The sequence below is a fragment of the Pseudophryne corroboree genome, chromosome 8, assembly GCF_028390025.1.
Source record: "Pseudophryne corroboree isolate aPseCor3 chromosome 8, aPseCor3.hap2, whole genome shotgun sequence".
NCBI classification, from domain to species: Eukaryota; Metazoa; Chordata; class Amphibia; order Anura; family Myobatrachidae; genus Pseudophryne; species Pseudophryne corroboree.
The window spans coordinates 404,011,021-404,031,798 of NC_086451.1; the positions used below are offsets into that span (position 1 = coordinate 404,011,021).

At 44.3% G+C, this 20,778-nt stretch overlaps 1 protein-coding gene across 1 annotated transcript in view; it reads left to right on the forward strand.

The window, feature by feature from the left end:
* Positions 1–20,778, forward strand: part of LOC134949886 (cytochrome P450 2C23-like) — a 34,361-nt gene that overhangs the window by 12,280 nt on the left and 1,303 nt on the right. Inside the window, exons 3-6 of the mRNA XM_063938583.1 lie at positions 2,647–2,796; positions 10,826–10,986; positions 19,084–19,260; positions 19,386–19,527. Coding sequence (XP_063794653.1) covers positions 2,647–2,796; positions 10,826–10,986; positions 19,084–19,260; positions 19,386–19,527 — 630 coding nt within the window. The remainder of the gene's footprint in view (positions 1–2,646; positions 2,797–10,825; positions 10,987–19,083; positions 19,261–19,385; positions 19,528–20,778) is intronic.

Consider the following 20,778-nt stretch of genomic DNA (forward strand, 5'->3'; position numbering starts at 1 on the left):
TTGGCGGTCCATAAAAACCCCGTCGGCCCCACTGTCCACAAAGGCCTCAGTCTTGACAGTTTGACCGAGGATCTTCAAGGTCACCGGAATGATAAAAGTCTTCTTGGGAAATTCTGACTTCTGGCCTGACAGGATATTTCCCATCACCCTCAGGCCCTGAAGTTTTCCGGCTTTTCTGGGCATGATACTACCACATGACCTTTATTCCCACAGTACAAACACAACCCCTGCTGTCTCCTCCGCGTCTTCTCACGCGAGGAGAGGCGGGTAGCCCCAATCTGCATAGGCTCCTCAGAAAATTCCTCAGAGTCTGAGGTTCCCTTGGGAAGGAAGGAAATCTCAGTCTCCCTTTCAAGCCTACGCTCTCTCAGCCGTCTATCCACCCGGATGGATAACTGCATGAGCTGATCCAAGCTATCAGGCAAGGGATATTGTACCAGTTGGTCCTTTATCTGGTTAGAAAGACCTCTTCGGTACTGGTGTCTCAGGGCTGGGTCATTCCAATGGGTATCATGGGCCAACCTCCGAAACTCCGTACAGTAAACCTCAACTGGCCTTCGCCCTTGCTTAAGGATCGAAATCTGAGCCTCGGCTGAGGCCGTCTTGTCAGGGTCATCATACAACATGCCCAGTGCCGTAAAAAAAGCATCAACACTTTTAAGCGACGGACAGTCAGGCTGCAACCCATATGCCCAGACCTGTGGGTCTCCTTGTAGCAAGGAAATCACTATGCCCACCCGCTGAATCTCCGACCCAGAAGACTGAGGCCTAAGCCGGAAGTATAGCTTGCAGCTCTCCTTGAAACAAAAGAACTGCGAGCGATCTCCAGAAAAACGATCCGGGAGATTTACTTTTGGCTCCTTAACCCCTGCAGGTGCTGCTGCTGCGGGAGATCCGCCAGCAGCCTGGGAGGTGTGCATTTTAATGGACAAATCATTAAATTGTCGAGTCAGGACCTGCACCTGAACGACCAGCTGTTGCAACGTATTTTGAGGGGTATGCTCCATATTCCCACAAAATTTCAACAGGAGTATTAGGCTGCTGAATATGTTATGCACACCAGTGCCTGCAGGCATGTACTGGTGTTTGAACTGTTATGCAAAACAAATGGACTCACAGACAAACTGGGGAATATGACACAACGCACACAGAAGGTGACAGGGTAACAAAATACACACAAAGTGAACAGAGAAGCCCAGAGGCTAAGTAACTGGGTATCTCCCTTGTATTAGAACTGCTCAGATGTAAAAAGCAAGATGTTGTGTTTTAATACGTAGAGAACCTGAAATGCTGTTGCTAAGGGCAACAGCAAAACCCTAAAGGGTTACCAACGGGTGTGGCAGTAAACTCCTTGGTCAGAGATGGAATGATAGACACAAGGAGAGTCTCCACAATCCTATTTCTCACTTGCAGTGCACAGGTTTTAGCTTACTGCCACTAAACTGACCCCTGACACCTAGCACAGTGAGACAGGATTAGACAGGCAAGTCTTAGAATACAGCCGCAAACTTGCTAGGTTCACAGAGTAATAACAGAACCCCAGCAAGCTAAACGACTGACTCCAGTCTTACTGCTAGGTCTGGATTGGCAGAGTGTAATACCAAATTCCCAGGCCTATTTGCAGTAAGCAGCAAACAAATACAAAGCTACACAGTACTGGCTAACGTTCATGAACTGACTAACCAACAAAGATTCAGCAGCATCTGCTTACCCTGAAAAGAGGCCTTATAAAGCAGGTGCTGTCCACGCCCCACTCAGACCTCACAGACTGTGAGCACAAAAACCAGCACCGGATCCCCTGCCGTGCACAGAGCCTATAACCACTGCACAGCAAAAGACCCGAACCGGAGTATCAGCTGCGCTCAGGTTACTCCACTAGCACTTGTCTCCCGGTTGCCATGACGACGTGGCAGCACAGGGCAGGAGACCCTAACAATTTCTGCCATTGGTGGCAAACACATCTACCATTGGTGGTTAACCGTGGATGGTTTGTACCCGCCAATGGCCAAACCTACCTTTCCTACTCCCCGTGACCTGACACACACACACACACACACACACATATAAAAACTTAATACATAAACTTATTTAGTTCAATGATGCCATAGAGTTTACAGAGTATCTCAGTTATACAGGACTTGATAACATTTATACTTGTTCACCTCACAAGTAAAACTAAACTGTAATCCCTTGAGGCATCCCAGCCTGTTAGTTTTCCTCATGGAGATTCATGTTGATTAAGATTCACAGTCTTGCAGAGATAATTGGGCAACTAAGTAACGTAAAAGAAATGAAATTCAAAATCCATCTGAAATAAGATACAGTACTATACAAAAATGATGAACAACAGTCTATGAAACAGATAAGACTATACCAAAATGATACAGCAAAAAAAAATATTTAATATTATTTATTAATCATTACTTATGTAGTGCCAGTATGTTTCCTTGTGCTTTACGATTGGATTCTGATTATAATAAAACATGCATATATTTCTGCCTCTCTTATATCTAATACATGCCATTTTATGACTCCATCAAGTGTAGTGGAATGCCTTGAATCCGTTTTGATTACTTTATGATGTGAAATTAATCTTGGAAAATGAATTGAATTGGAAGTCACATATTTCAATGCTTCGCTTGCTAGGTGTCCTCATGAGCAATGGAGAAAGATGGAAGACAATGCGTCGATTCTCTCTCATGACTATGAGAAATTTTGGAATGGGGAAGAGGAGCATTGAGGAGAGGATCCAGGAGGAGGCTCGGTGTCTTATGGAGACATTTGTGAAGAACAAAGGTGGGTGGGCTTAATGAATGATGGATATTTCACCTGTGGATCTATCATAATATCTCAAAGTACACTTTTTATAAAATAAGCTGAAGTCACATTAAAAAGAAAATATAGTAACGGAAAAGTAAAAACCAGAGCACTCGCAGTCTACAGCAAAAGCTACACTTAACTACAGTAGAGTATATCTAGTATTAATGTTTCACAGCATGAGGCATATCTGAGCAAAACAAAGAACACACAAGGACAGAAAAGTGAACATCTTAAAATTTAGATAAAATTACAACTTATCGATGGCACATATTTAAAAAATGATATTTAGGAATAGATTGTAGGAAAAGAACATAAATCACATTATGCAAATTTCAGTTCAAATTTAATCTATTAAAAGTAGGAGTGTCTGGGATTTGCATTATATGTTATGATGTATTGTTACTATACTACTGTAAGTCACTGCCATCATATAAGCTTAATTTCAAAACATCAGTTATATGTTGTGATTATAACTGAAGTTTCGTGGTGTTTCTTATTTGATGACAGTGGCTGCTACAGAAAGGTAGTGCAGTTATGCATGACTAGCCAGCAGAGGGAGCACTGCCACCATACGTTAAAAAAGATGCACCTCTCCCGTGTATAGAAGCAAGGTGAGAAACAGCTCATTACTCTGAACAGAGTGGGAGCTAACTTATCCCCAGTCCACAAACACACAGGCGGACGGCGACGCTGTCTTGCCAGGTTAATGCAGCACAAGGGCAGTGTACCCCAGACTTGGAGTTTTACTTACCAACTGGTGCACCCATTCTACATTATATGCAGGAAATGCTTGCACCATTTCATTTCATCTACCAACTTCTATGCAGGTGCATGAATTTGATAGTGGTGGGGGTAGTGGTTTGAATTGTAAAGCTCACAGCAGCTCTCAGACCCCTCATGTTACTCCTCTAGAGATCAGTGGTGGCCAACCAGTGGCTCTTGAGCCGCGTGCGGCTCTTTCTTTATTCAAATGTGGCTTCCAACACTCTAAAGCATGTGACCACAACAGAAACCACTGCACTCCAGCCAGACACGCAGCAGCACTACAAACTGAAAACTGAAGGAGTCAGATACTAGAGGTGAGACACCCACTGGAAAACAGAGGACATATAAGTGGCTGCTGCAATTGCACGAGTTGGTGGGGATGCTAGAGTGACACATGGAAGAACTGGCTGTAGTGACATAGGAGGGTGGTAGCAGGAGTGACACATGGGAGAGCTGGCTGAGGTGACACAGCAGGGTCCTGGCAGTAGTGACATCACGGGGAGCTGGCTGGAGTGACATAGGAGGGGGCTAGCAGGAGTGACACATGTGGGAGTTGGCTAGAGTGACATAGGAGGGTGCTAGCAGGAGGAACATAGGTGTAACATTCTAAATAAATCCACTAAACACAGTGTCTCCAGACACTTCGTGAAATACCACAATGGGGATCCTAAGGGCTTATCTGTAACAGGAGTTGAACAGTTTTGTCAGACAAAGAGAGGAGGAAATAGATTCCGACGGTTATGTATTGGTGAATCTGCATGGATTTTTAAATTAGACACTCTTAACCCTAAAGGGCTCAATGAGGCTATTGATTATACATGTATAGATTAAACGTTGCTGTCTGATGACTGAGGGGTTAAGCACTATTGGGGAGTTATGACCCGATTGTAATATGCTTGTTCACATTGTTATTTTAATGCTCTTCTTATGGATATATTGTGACTGCTTTCTATAATACTATTGCACTATTATTATAGTGCTATACCAATCATTATAGTATCCTAATAAGGGTTATTCAATCTATTTGGTTTAGTAACACTTGTATGTACATTTCAATATAGTGGCTATATGAAATTAACCAGTATTTAGGATGGCTGTTACCGATAATTTACTAAATTTGAAAAATACTAAGTATTGTGTAATAACTCTTATACAGAAAAATATATATATATATTTTTTTTTTTTTTTTATCTTTATACTTTTAAATATGAGTCTTGGAGTTTTAATTTATGTCTGTGATGTTTTATAATGATTACATTCATTATTGTATTTGCTTCTAGTGATTTAAATTCATGAGATGTCCATTATGCACACAGATGGAACTTGCTTGTGCTGTTTAAATTAACTAATTATGTATGCACACTGGTGCCTCTAATGATTATAGAGGCGGTCCTTATGGGGAGTTAAATACGGGCTAATACAGAAGGAGCCACATCGTCTTGAGGAAGTCCCGAGTGTGACGGGACGAAACGCGTTGACGTCATCTTCCCTGATCAGTCTGCACACGTACTGATTGCTTTTTGCCGTATCCGCATGCAGCGGTTGATTTGAATTCAACCTTGGAGCTTTTCTACCGGGACGCCAGGTCAGCATACCCCTGCAGCATCCGCACTCGCCCGCCAGGACAGTGACATCTGCACCGTGATAGTGCCGGCGGCGGACGCTGAGAAGATTCCCCGGTTTCTCCTGTGCTGCGAGACTGAACCTTCCCGCAGGTCGGGTAATTATTATCAGCAGCAATACCTCTGCACTGGGACACCAGTAGCATAGAGGACGGGAGCATTAACCAATTTCTGAAGGCTGAAGTAACCATTGCAATCCGTTTAATTGATTCAATTAGACCATATAGGTCTCTGTGGCAACTCATAAGCTACATTGTTTCAAGTTCTTTTACAAAGTGGCAAAGTAATCTGAATACATATGAATGTGTCTGAGCTTCCCTTTATAGATGGGTTTTAATTGTGTGTGTTAATAAATTTGTCTATTTTTAACTATATCAGCAAGTTCCACGTGTGTTGATTTTGATTTAAGCAGACACCTGTGTATTTATCTTTTGAAAATTATTTTATTTTTATTTTTATTTTATTATCAATTATACACCAAGCGCAAATACGCATTTTTGTCTATATTTTGTGTTTAGTTGATTGGGGGAGTTAGCGATCCCTCAGTATTTGCAGCTGATGTGTAATTAATTAATTTAACTCAATACATTACTTGCGCCAGGAGTTGGAGTGGTTAAACACTCTAAATCAATTTTCTGGTGCTAGCAGGAGTGACACATGGGAGAGCTGGCTGGAGTGACTTTAGAGGGTGCTAGCAGAAGTGACACATGTGGGAGCTGGCTGGAGTGACATAGGGTGCTAGCAGAAGAGACACTTGGGGGAGCTGGCTGGAGTGACGTAGGAGGGTGCTAGCAGGAGTGACACATGGGGGATCTGGCTGGAGTGACATAGGAGGGTGCTGGCAGGAGTGACACATGGGGGAGCTGGCTGGAGTGACAGACAGGGGAGCTGAAGTTTATTATATGAATCTGGCTTTTTCAATGGATCCGGTGTTAAAAAAATTATTTTATGTCGTTCTGGCTTTTTCAGTGTATTTTATACCAGAGACGTGGTCTAGCAGGCACAAGGCCACATTCCATTTTTGCATGTGTACCTTCGGCACGATGTTGTCTCTTTCACGTACCTAACAAGGTTTTTGGGCTCTTTGTCACTGACTGGTTGGCCACCCCTGCATTAGATGCTTGTTCTACATCACTTACAGGTTCCTTTACATTGGTTTCACATGAAGAGCACATGGTAACAAAACTTTCAGAAGAGATTAAGCTGTGCCAACTTGACAATGTCCCAGTTCCTCAGCAGTCCTGCTGGTGCTAATGTGAAAAATAGTTCTCCCATTGCTCATTAGATTATTTGGTGATCAGGGGAGTCTTGGATGGCCTTGCCAGTGCTCATTGGGCTCTGAGTTGGGAACCTGGGCAGCCATGGTGGATAGCAACACACTTATAGGTACATGTACTATGGTATTAGTGCACATCATTCTGCCACTACTTATCTAACTAATTTGGATTATAAAGACATATCACCTAACATTCTAAAGGAAACAAAATAGACACTTTGGGTTTCAAACGCTGCTGCAACCGCTTTAGTGTCTTCTGCTGTAGTTACAACTGTGACTGTATGGTAATGCTAGTAAAAGTCCTTCCTCTTGTGCAAAAGTGTGTGCCTGAATATGCAAGGACTAGGGCGCCCACTTTCTGCTTCTTTAGATGCAGCCATCAGACGCACAATCAATGGCCCTTATTCCGAATTGATCGCTCGCTAGCTGCTTTTAGCAGCAGTGCAAATGCTAAGCCGCCGCCGTCTGGGAGTGTATCTTAGTTTAGCAGAAGTGCGAACTAAAGATTAGCAGAACTGCTTGAAAAAAATGTCATGCCGTTTCTGAGTAGCTCCAAACCTACTCCTTCCTTGCGATCACTGCAGACAGTTTAGTTCCTGCTTTGACATCACAAACACGCCCTGCGTTCGGCCAGCCACTCCCCCCTTTTTCCACGAACGCCTGCTTTTTTACCTGGCACGCCTGCGTTTCTTAGCACAGTCCCGGAAAACGGTCAGTTACCTCCCAGAAACGCCCTTTCCTGTCAATCACTCCCCGATCAGCCGCGCAACTGAAAAGTGCCGCTAGACCTTGTGTGAAACTGCAAAGTTTTGTGTGAAATAACTTCGCGCGTGCATACTGCGGCCCTTACGCATGCACAGAAATGCCGCTTTTTTACCTAATTGCTACGCTGCAACTGAAAGCAGCTAGCGATCAACTCGGAATGAGGGCCAATGCTTGCACCAGCCCTACATTAGGCCTAGATTCTCCATCAAGGTATGGACTCCAATGAATGTAAATAATCTCAGTTCTCAACCAGTTATGCAATACACTCACAATACTCCCATAACACACCTATAATGCAGTGCACCTCTGTATATCTCAATAGCAGTGCTGCAAGTATGGCGCAATGAGGCGGTACTGCATACCGGTAAGAAATTGACAGCCGATATGCAGTACCACTGTTTATGCTTGCAACCGCTGCTGTGCTGTTCTATGTGTGTGGAGAGGAGAGCGCAGCACACGCTTATCCTGCCCCTCAGTGCTCATCCGGTCTCCGGTCGGCAGCGTGTCTCTCAAATGAGACGCCGTTTCATGAGTTAATCAGAGCTCATGGACTGGCAGCTGATGCTCCTGATTAGCTGCTAGTGCGTGAGCTCTGATTGAATCACATACCGGAACCTCATTTGAGAGACATGCTGCAGCCAGAGACTGGATGAACACTGAGGGGCAGGAGAGGCACGTGCTGTGCTTTCTTCCCCTCACACACAGCATAGCAGTGGTGAGTGGGGGAGCAAAGCACTGGGTGTGTATAGCTGGCACTGGGGGGGCATATGTGTATCTGGCACTATGGGAGCATATCTGACACTGGGGGCATATGTGTATCTGACACTGGGCATATCTGGCACTATGAGGACATATCTGGCACTGGGGCATATGTGTATCTGGCACTCTGGGGGCATATCTTGCACTAAAGTGGCATATATGACACTGTGGGCATATGTGTATTCTGCACTGTGGGGGCATATATGGCACTATAGTGACATATCTGGCATGGGGGGCATATGTGTATCTGGCACTGGGGAGGGGCATATTTGAATCTGGCACTGGGGAGGCATATTTGGCACTGTGGGTCCATATCTGCACTGTGGGAGCATATGTGTATCTGGCACTGCACTACTGGGGTCATATGTGTATCTTGCACTCCACTAGCTTGGGCATATGTGTATCTAGCACTATTGGGGGCATTTGTGTATCTTGCACTGCATATGTGTATCACGCCCCCATTTTCATTGACCACACCCCATGTGTCCGCATCCATTTTTTTGCGTGTGTGCCAAACACACGCCACACAGTACCACTAAGAATTTTTTTCTACTTGCAACACTGCACAATAGCAACTTCTCAGTCATTGCTCAAGTACAGAGTGATTCAAATGTCGCAGCGCACCCTTTTTATTTCAAAAACTGTGCAGGATACTCCAGCATGGTAAGGGTGAAGTGAGCTATCTTTTAGGGTATGTACCGAACATGCGCGCTATCTTGAAATCGGCCTTCTTGAATCTAAGTGAGATTTCCCATTTCCTGCACAATTTTTGAAACAAAAAGATGTACTGCGACTTTTGAATCACCCTGTACTTCCAATACGTTTCCAATAGGCTATTTATAGATTTAATTCCAAACTTTAGCAGTGCATTTGGTCACAATAACATTTTATTTTTGCATTGTTTGATGACTATCTTCATTTAATTATAATGTACTTTTGTCATAAGTAATTATCAGTTATTTATACTGTAGGAGGTCGCAAGTGATCCACAGCAGGATACAGAGTGCATATATAAGCTCAAAACCAACATAAACAGGCATAAAGTACATACAAAAGTATACTACAGACACTGTAGGATAACAAAAAGAACATATAAATGGCAGTACAACCTCACCACCACCACCACCACCACCACCAACCAATCCACAATATTTACAGTATACAGTATGTTAGAAAACGAGTGCTGGCTGAAACTGTGGCCCTGTTGATGGGTATAGCAGATAAGTTTTGGGCCACTGCATAAAAAAAAAGAACAGAGGGGGAGGAAGTAAGGCTTAAGGAAAAGGAAAGGAGAATTGGAGAAAGGAGATTTTGCAATTTATATCAGAGTGCATCAGGGCGTCACAACTTTTGGTGGGGTATGCCGGCGGCCGGGCTCTCGACGGCATGCATACCGGCGCCAGAATCCCAACCACCGGCATACTGACAGCTGGGCGAGCGCAAATGAGCACCTTGTGCGAGCGCTCACCACGCTGCGGGGACGGTTATCTATTCTCCCTCCAGGGGGGTCGTGGGTCCCCAAGAGAAAAGATGTCGCTATGCCGGATGTCGGGATTCTGGCACCGGTATACTGTGTGCTGGGTTCCCGACAGCAGGCAAACTGAAGACCACCCCTTTTGGTGACACCCAGTGCGGCTTAAAGACTCCATGTGCTCGCCATAGCTTTTGGCCACTAAAAAGGGGAAGTGGCATCATGGAAAGGGGCGTGGATCATGGGAAGGGGCATGGGAGTGTGGCTTGGCTGCCTGACTCTGGTTTTCTTCACTTCAGTGGTCCCGTAGATGCTAGGCTGCACCAGTAGACTGTTTTATCTGCAGTGACGGCACCTACAGTACACTGTGATTGGTGCTGAGTGTTGCACACAATGTTACAGTGCAGAACCCATCACCTGTCACTGAAGAGAAGCCGGCCTTTTGGTGTCACCCCTCGGCACGTAACACCCAGAAGCAGCCCATACACCTGTAGTGACACCACTGGGGACAATCAAACATGAAAACTTCCACAATGTCTTAAATTCCACTCTGTGCATAAAGATTTGTCCTCATACACTTTGGCTTCAGTCACACAAAACAGCACCTTTTTTCACCCCAGGTCCGCACTGAGCGTATTTTTCGCTCAAAATGTGCATCTTATGCGCATCAATAAAACAACTGGGTGCATCAATCCTGTACTACTTTGCTAGATTGGACTGATCAATTGGACATATGACATTGTACATCTGTGTGTGCAGGAGTCTGAATCTGAGTATGAAGTGCTATGATGCAGGGACCACAGCTGTTTCTCATGCTGTGATTCATCTGCCACTTTGTACGTGTGGCAATTAATGTCACAGGTCGGCTTCTCTAGTACAGTTTCAGTCGAGTTTTGCTGCATCTGCGATGCAAAAAATATATATGGTAAGCTAGACCTATCGGACTCTCAGTCATATCAAGCATATCACTGTGTATGGAGTATGTATGGGGACACCACCTACATGTATGGGGACACCTGTGTGCAACGACCAATGGGAGTAATTTACTAAACATTTACTAAATTATAGATTCATTGTTCAACTTCTACTAGAAATATAAAAGCTACAGTAATTGCTGATAAATTGGGATGAGATTTACACAACCTACAAGAAAGAAATGTATTATGTAATCCCCCATTATCCATAATGATTATAGATTTTTGAATATATAACTAAGCAAATAGGGAGAAGTGTTTATACATGTTTTATAATTACATGTATGTATTATACCCATTTCATATTCTATGAATTAGTATTATGAAAACAAAGACTTACTGGTAATATATGTATATATATGTGTAATAACAGGCAATCCATTTGACCCAGCATATCTACTACAACTGGCTGTGTCCAATGTTATTTGTTCCATTGTGTTTGGAGAAAGATTTGACTATGAGGACAAGAAATTCCTGACCCTCTTATCACACTTAAAAGATTTTATCCAGCTGCTAAACTCTGGCTCAAGTCAGGTAAATCTTAGGAATCTTTAAAAATTAATATCCTGTTTTCTGACTTTGAGTAAGTTGATACCACCATAAACCATCATGCATTCCGCTCATTTGTAAAGTCTAGGTACAAAGAATGTTTAAAAACATGGACACTGTAATTTTTTGGTATTGAGAACTGGATTTAAATACAGGTAGCTCAAGGATGTAACATCATATTGCTCGTCAATGGCCATTTATATAAAAATATAAATATAATTGTTTTTTAATCAAAGCTGTTCTGGAAAAGCCAAAGTTCACTGGTAAGTTTGCACTCAGGACAATGTCAATGTAACATTTCCAAATTGATCCAATAAAATTCTAAAGCAAAACTACAGTATAAAGTAGTGATGAGCGGGTTCGGTTCCTCGGAATCCGAACCTGCCCGAACTTCAGCTTTTTTCTCACGGGTCCGAGCGACTCGGATCCTCCCGCCTTGCTCGGTTAACCCGAGCGCGCCCGAACGTCATCATCCCGCTGTCGGATTCTCGCGAGACTCGGATTCTATATAAGGAGCCGCGCGTCGCCGCCATTTTCACACGTACATTGAGATTGATAGGGAGAGGACGTGGCTGGCGTCCTCTCCGTTTATAGAGAAGAGACTAGAGTAGAGAGATACACAGTATTTAGTAATTTTGGGGAGCATTAGGAGTACTACTACTTGCTGAAGAGATAGTGTGACTGTATATCTGACTTGTGGGGGAGACAGTGGGGAGCAGTTAGAGTCTGAGAGCAGGAGTACATATTTTAACGTACAGTGCACACTTTTGCTGCCAGAGTGCCACACTGCCATTGTGACCACACTGACCACCAGTATATTGTGATTGTCTGCTTAGGAGTACTACTTGCAAGTTGCTGATAGTGTGACCAGTGACCTGACCACCAGTTTAATTAATCACCACCAGTTTAATATATATATATAATTGTATATATATATATAATTGTATACCACCTACCCGTGTTTTTTTTTTTTTCTTCTTGATACATACTATAGTAGCTTACTGTAGCAGTCTGCGGTGCTGAGCTGACAGTGTCCAGCAGGTCCGTCATCAGTCATTACATAATAAATATATATACCTGTCCGGCTGCAGTACTAGTGATATTATATATATATATATATATTAATTTCATCTCATTATCATCCAGTCTATATTAGCAGCAGACACAGTACGGTAGTCCACGGCTGTAGCTACCTCTGTGTCGGCAGACGCTCGTCCATCCATAATTGTATACCACCTACCCGTGTTTTTTTTTTTCCTTTCTTCTTGATACATACTACTATAGTAGCTTCATGTAGCAGTCTGCGGTGCTGAGCTGACAGTGTCCAGCAGGTCCGTCATTACATAATAAATATATATACCTGTCCGGCTGCAGTACTAGTGATATTATATATATATATTAATTTCATCTCATTATCATCCAGTCTATATTAGCAGCAGACACAGTACGGTAGTCCACGGCTGTAGCTACCTCTGTGTCGGCACTCGGCAGTCCATCCATAATTGTATACCACCTACCCGTGTTTTTTTTTCTTTCTTCTTTATACATACTACATCTCATTATCATCCAGTCTATATTAGCAGCAGACACAGTACGGTAGTCCACGGCTGTAGCTACCTCTGTGTCGGCACTCGGCAGTCCATCCATAATTGTATACCACCTACCCGTGGTTTTTTTTTCTTTCTTCTTTATACATACTACATCTCATTATCAACCAGTCTATATTAGCAGCAGACACAGTACGGTAGTCCACGGCTGTAGCTACCTCTGTGTCGGCACTCGGCAGTCCATCCATAATTGTATACCACCTACCCGTGTTTTTTTTTTTTTTCTTTCTTCTTGATACATACTACTATAGTAGCTTACTGTAGCAGTCTGCGGTGCTGAGCTGACAGTGTCCAGCAGGTCCGTCATCAGTCATTACATAATAAATATATATACCTGTCCGGCTGCAGTACTAGTGATATTATGTATATATATATTAATTTAATCTCATAATCATCCATTCTATATTAGCAGCAGACACAGTACGGTAGTCCACGGCTGTAGCTACCTCTGTGTCGGCAGTCGCTCGTCCATCAATGATTGTATACCACCTACCTGTGGTTTTTTTCTTTTTCTTTCTTCTTGATACATACTACTATAGTAGCTTCATGTAGCAGTCTGCGGTGCTGAGCTGACAGTGTCCAGCAAGTCCGTCATTACATAATAAATATATATACCTGTCCGGCTGCAGTACTAGTGATATTATATATATATATATATATATATTAATTTTATCTCATTATCATCCAGTCTATATTAGCAGCAGACACAGTACGGTAGTCCACGGCTGTAGCTACCACTGTGTCGGCAGTCGCTCGTCCATCCATAATTGTATACCACCTACCCGTGTTTTTTTCTTTTTTCTTTCTTCTTGATACATACTACTATAGTAGCTTACTGTAGCAGTCTGCGGTGCTGAGCTGACAGTGTCCAGCAGGTCCGTCATCAGTCATTACATAATAAATATATATACCTGTCCGGCTGCAGTACTAGTGATATTATATATATATATATATATTAATTTCATCTCATTATCATCCATTCTATATTAGCAGCAGACACAGTACGGTAGTCCACGGCTGTAGCTACCTCTGTGTCGGCAGTCGCTCGTCCATCAATGATTGTATACCACCTACCTGTGGTTTTTTCTTTTTCTTTCTTCTTGATACATACTACTATAGTAGCTTCATGTAGCAGTCTGCGGTGCTGAGCTGACAGTGTCCAGCAAGTCCGTCATTACATAATAAATATATATACCTGTCCGGCTGCAGTACTAGTGATATTATATATATATATATATATATTAATTTTATCTCATTATCATCCAGTCTATATTAGCACTGCAGCAGACACAGTACGGTAGTCCACGGCTGTAGCTACCTCTGTGTCGGCAGTCGCTCGTCCATCCATAATTGTATACCACCTACCCGTGGTTTTTTTTCTTCTTTCTTCTTGATACATACTACTATAGTAGCTTCATGTAGCAGTCTGCGGTGCTGAGCTGACAGTGTCCAGCAGGTCCGTCATTACATAATAAATATATATACCTGTCCGGCTGCAGTACTCGTGAAATTATATATATATATATATATTAATTTCATCTCATTATCATCCAGTCTATATTAGCAGCAGACACAGTACGGTAGTCCACGGCTGTAGCTACCTCTGTGTCGGCAGTCGCTCGTCCATCCATAAGTATACTAGTATCCATCCATCTCCATTGTTTACCTGAGGTGCCTTTTAGTTGTGTCTATTAAAATATGGAGAACAAAAATGTTGAGGTTCCAAAAATAGGGAAAGATCAAGATCCACTTCCACCTCGTGCTGAAGCTGCTGCCACTAGTCATGGCCGAGACGATGAAATGCCATCAACGTCGTCTGCCAAGGCCGATGCCCAATGTCTTAGTACAGAGTATGTAAAATCCAAAACACCAAATATCAGTAAAAAAAGGACTCCATAATCTAAAATAAAATTGTCGGAGGAGAAGCGTAAACTTGCCAATATGCCATTTACCACACGGAGTGGCAAGGAACGGCTGAGGCCCTGGCCTATGTTCATGGCTAGTGGTTCAGCTTCACATGAGGATGGAAGCACTCAGCCTCTCGCTAGAAAAATGAAACGACTCAAGCTGGCAAAAGCACAGCAAAGAACTGTGCGTTCTTCAAATCCCAAATCCACAAGGAGAGTCCAATTGTGTCGGTTGCGATGCCTGACCTTCCCAACACTGGACGTGAAGAGCATGCGCCTTCCACCATTTGCACGCCCCCTGCAAGTGCTGGAAGGAGCACCCGCAGTCCAGTTCCTGATAGTCAGATTGAAGATGTCAGTGTTGAAGTACACCAGGATGAGGAGAATATGGGTGTTGCTGGCGCTGGGGAGGAAATTGACCAGGAGGATTCTGATGGTGAGGTGGTTTGTTTAAGTCAGGCACCCGGGGAGACACCTGTTGTCCGTGGGAGGAATATGGCCATTGACATGCCTGGTGAAAATACCAAAAAAATCAGCTCTTCGGTGTGGAAGTATTTCAACAGAAATGCGGACAACAGGTGTCAAGCCGTGTGTTGCCTTTGTCAAGCTGTAATAAGTAGGGGTAAGGACGTTAACCACCTCGGAACATCCTCCCTTATACGTCACCTGCAGCGCATTCATCATAAGTCAGTGACAAGTTCAAAAACTTTGGGCGACAGCGGAAGCAGTCCACTGACCAGTAAATCCCTTCCTCTTGTAACCAAGCTCACGCAAACCACCCCACCAACTCCCTCAATGTCAATTTCCTCCTTCCCCAGGAATGCCAATAGTCCTGCAGGCCATGTCACTGGCAATTCTGACGAGTCCTCTCCTGCCTGGGATTCCTCCGATGCATCCTTGAGTGTAACGCCTACTGCTGCTGGCGCTGCTGTTGTTGCTGCTGGGAGTCGATGGTCATCCCAGAGGGGAAGTCATAAGATCACTTTTACTACTTCCACCAAGCAATTGACTGTCCAACAGCCCTTTGCGAGAAAGATGAAATATCACAGCAGTCATCCTGCTGCAAAGCGGATAACTGAGGCCTTGGCATCCTGGGTGGTGAGAAATGTGGTTCCGGTATCCATCATTACTGCAGAGCCAACTAGAGACTTGTTGGAGGTACTGTGTCCCCGGTACCAAATACCATCTAGGTTCCATTTCTCTAGGCAGGCGATACCGAAAATGTACACAGACCTCAGAAAAAGATTCACCAGTGTCCTAAAAAATGCAGCTGTATCCACTGTCCACTTAACCACGGACATGTGGACAAGTGGAGCAGGGTAGGCTCAGGACTATATGACTGTGACAGCCCACTGGGTAGATGTATGAACTCCCGCCGCAAGAACAGCAGCGGCGGCACCAGTAGCAGCATCTCGCAAACGCCAACTCTTTCCTAGGCAGGCTACGCTTTGTATCACCGCTTTCCAGAATATGCACACAGCTGAAAACCTCTTACGGCAACAGAGGAAGATCATCGCGGAATGGCTTACCCCAATTGGACTCTCCTGTGGATTTGTGGCATCGGACAACGCCATCAATATTGTGTGTGCATTAAATCTGGGCAAATTCCAGCACGTCCCATGTTTTGCACATACCTTGAATTTGGTGGTGCAGAATTATTTAAAAAACGACAGGGGCGTGCAAGAGATGCTGTCGGTGGCCAGAAGAATTGCGGGACACTTTCGGCGTACAGGCACCACGTACAGAAGACTGGAGCACCACCAAAAACGCCTGAACCTGCCCTGCCATCATCTGAATCAGGAGGTGGTAACGAGGTGGAATTCAACCCTCTATATGCTTCAGAGGTTGGAGGAGCAGCAAAAGGCCATTCAAGCCTATACAACTGAGCACGATATAGGAGGTGGAATGCACCTGTCTCAAGCGCAGTGGAGAATTATTTCAACGTTGTGCAAGGTTCTGCAACCTTTTGAACTTGCCACACGTGAAGTCAGTTCAGACACTGCCAGCCTGAGTCAGGTCATTCCCCTCATCAGGCTTTTGCAGAAGAAGCTGGAGACATTGAAGGAGGAGCTAAGACAGAGCGATTCCGCTAGGCATGTGGGACTTGTGGATGGAGCCCTTAATTCGCTTAACAAGGATTCACGGGTGGTCAATCTGTTGAAATCAGAGCACTACATTTTGGCCACCGTGCTCGATCCTAGATTTAAAACCTACCTTGGATCTCTCTTTCCGGCACACACAAGTCTGCTGGGGTTCAAAGACCTGCTGGTGAGAAAATTGTCAAGTCAAGCGGAACGCAACCTGTCAACATCTCCTCCTTCACATTCTCCCGCAACTGGGGGTGCGAGGAAAAGGCTCAGAATTCCGAGCCCACCCGCTGGCGGTGATGCAGGGCAGTCTGGAGCGACTGCTGATGCTGACATCTGGTCCAGACTGAAAGACCTGACAACGATTACGGACATGTCGTCTACTGTCACTGCATATGATTCTCTCCCCATTGAAAGAATGGTGGAGGATTATATGAGTGACCGCATCCAAGTAGGCACGTCAGACAGTCCGTACTTATACTGGCAGGAAAAAGAAGCTATTTGGAGGCCCTTGCACAAACTGGCTTTATTCTACCTAAGTTGCCCTCCCACAAGTGTGTACTCCGAAAGAGTGTTTAGTGCCGCTGCTCACCTTGTCAGCAATCGGCGTACAAGGTTACATCCAGAAAATGTGGAGAAGATGATGTTCATTAAAATTTATTATAATCAATTCCTCCGTGGAGACATTGACCAGCAGCAATTGCCTCCACAAAGTAAACAGGGAGCTGAGATGGTGGATTCCAGTGGGGACGAATTGATAATCTGTGACGAGGTGGATGTACACGGTGATATATCGGAGGATGATGATGAGGTGGACATCTTGCCTCTGTAGAGCCAGTTTGTGCAAGGAGAGATTAATTGCTTCTTTTTTGGTGGGGGTCCAAACCAACCCGTCATTTCAGTCACAGTCGTGTGGCAGACCCTGTCACTGAAATGATGGGTTGGTTAAAGTGTGCATGTCCTGTTTATACAACATAAGGGTGGGTGGGAGGGCCCAAGGACAATTCCATCTTGCACCTCTTTTTTCTTTAATTTTTCTTTGCGTCATGTGCTGTTTGGGGAGTGTTTTTTGAAGGGCCATCCTGCGTGACACTGCAGTGCCACTCCTAGATGGGCCAGGTGTTTGTGTCGGCCACTAGGGTCGCTTAGCTTACTCACACAGCTACCTCATTGCGCCTCTTTTTTTCTTTGCGTCATGTGCTGTTTGGGGAGTGTTTTTTGAAGGGCCAGCCTGCGTGACACTGCAGTGCCACTCCTAGATGGGCCAGGTGTTTGTGTCGGCCACTAGGGTCGCTTAGCTTACTCACACAGCTACCTCATTGCGCCTCTTTTTTTTCTTCTTTGCGTCATATGCTGTTTGGGGAGTGTTTTTTGAAGGGCCAGCCGGCGTGACACTGCAGTGCCACTCCTAGATGGGCCAGGTGTTTGTGTCGGACACTAGGGTCGCTTAGCTTACTCACACAGCTACCTCATTGCGCCTCTTTTTTTCTTTGCATCATGTGCTGTTTGGGGAGTGTTTTTTGAAGGGCCATCCTGCGTGACACTGCAGTGACACTCCTAGATGGGCAAGGTGTTTGTGTCGGCCACTAGGGTCGCTTAGCTTACTCACACAGCTACCTCATTGCGTCTCTTTTTTTTCTTCTTTGCGTCATGTGCTGTTTGGGGAGTGTTTTTTGAAGGGCCATCCTGCGTGACACTGCAGTGCCACTCCTAGATGGGCCAGGTGTTTGTGTCGGCCACTAGGGTCGCTTAGCTTACTTACACAGCTACCTCATTGCGCCTCTTTTTTTCTTTGCGTCATGTGCTGTTTGGGGAGTGTTTTTTGATGGGCCAGCCTGCGTGACACTGCAGTGCCACTCCTAGATGGGCAAGGTGTTTGTGTCGGCCACTAGGGTCGCTGAGCTTAGTCATCCAGCGACCTCGGTGCAAATTTTAGGACTAAAAATAATATTGTGAGGTGTAATGTGTTCAGAATAGACTGAAAATGAGTGTTAATTATGGTTATTGAGGTTAATAATACTATGGGATCAAAATGACCCCCAAATTCAATGTTTTAAGCTGTTTTTTAGGGTTTTTTGAAAAAAACACCAGAATCCAAAACACACCCGAATCCGACAAAAAAAAAACGGTGAGGTTTTGCCAAAACGCGGTCGAACCCAAAACACGGCCGCGGAACCGAACCCAAAACCAAAACACAAAACCCGAAAAATAACCGGCGCTCATCACTAGTATAAAGGTCATAAAGAGAATAATAATGAAAACAATATCTTTCAATAAAGGATTGGAAAAGTAGGCAACAAAACACCATTGCCATCACAAGTAACTGTTAATTCATATGTCTGTGAGATTAATGATTGCAAAATTTTAGAATTTGTATTCTGTCATAAATGTAAATAATAAAAAAATTACCAAGGCATCAGTTATTCTTCAATACAGGAAAAACTATATTATTATAATATATAATTTCTTTTTTTATTTCAGCTTCTGGCTATGTTCCCGACCTTGATGACCTATGTTCCTGGACCTCACCAGAAGTTGTTACCAAGTTTCCAAAAAATTAAAGACTTTGTGATGAACATGGTGAGGTCTCACCGAGACACCCTGGATGAGAACACTCTACGAGACCTCATAGACTGTTTCCTCATGAAGATGGAAGAGGTAAGTTCGTAAAAAGTCTTGGGAATAAAAATTAAACAAGCATAAAAACACATCACTTCTTTAAAGAATAGATTACTTTTATAAATATTTTTGATCGTTAGCAATTTCATCAAAACTCATTCCAGGAAGCAAAAAACCCAGATACAGAATTTCATGAGGAGAACCTACAGGGGACAGTAATTGACCTGTTCTTTGCTGGGACAGAGACTGCTAGTGTGACATTGAGATATGCCTTCCTGATTCTGCTCAAATACCCTGAGATACAAGGTAACTACTGTACTTCTTGTTCTAAAAGATAGCGATTTGGCAGGGCTGTTTCTAGCCAATTTGGCTCCCAGTGCGAGATTTAAAAATGCGCCCCCCATGCCTCCCACACACACACACCTAGATAAAAAAAAAAACTTGCGCGCGCACCCGGCAAGGGGCGTGGCCTCATCTAAATGGGTGTGGCATCATTTAAATGGCATGGCCTCGTCTGAAAAGACTACCTCACAATCCAGTTTTTGACCCTGCTCCAACAGATCACGACCACCACAGGAAAAAAAAATTCTACCATATTAAGTACTACACAGTAATGCCCCCTGCAACATATTATGCCACACACCGCAATGCCCTTGATACATTAAATCCCCACACTATGGCAGGCAAGAGTCCCCATTTCACACATTACGGCAGGTGTCCCCATTTTACACATTGAGAGAGAGAGATTGAGAGAGAGAATACTTACAGAGGCGATTACCGCTCCTCGGCCCACCTCACCAGTCACTCCTCACCCGGCCTTTCCCTCTTCCTAACTTGGATCTTCCTCTGTACTCCACTCGGGGGGGGGGGGAGGGAGGTCGCGTCGTGATGTAACAACGCAACCGCATCATTCCATGAAACTCCGCTCCACGAGCAGGTTTCTCGGGGAGAAATAGGAGGGGGAAGCAGGGAGCCACAGTTGGTTGCACTGCTCACCCCGCCCCCAAGAAACGGCCCTGCGATTTGGTCTCCTCATTCCCAGAACATGTTAGATAGCAATACTGTACATCTATTAAAAATGGGTGAGGGTAAAATGTGAGAAAAGAGCAATAAAATAGACCATTGGACAAATAAAACAATTTTACATTCAATATACACTTGAAAATTATATGCTTGCATATTTTGTATACACAAACATGTACGGATTTGGTATGATTTCCCGGCAGTTAGGGTCTCAGCGGTCAGTAGGGCTGTCTTTTCATTTGGGCTCAATGGGCACTTGCCCAAGGGCCCCAGGAGTGTAAGGGCCATAGGTTGATAGCTGAGGGTCTCCTTTTATCAGGGGTACCAGACTTTTGAAAATCGGCCATGTGGAACCGGAGATATTCGACTTGAAAGCAGTGGTCTCCATCCAAGCCTGTGAGTTGCTTTCACAGTCAGATATCTCAGGTTCTGTCTGACTTAACGTTTTTTCGAGGGTACACTTCAAAAGCTGGGACTCTCCCCTTTCAGTGGACACTGGTAGCTTGTCTCTACTATGCCCAGAACCAGAGATAT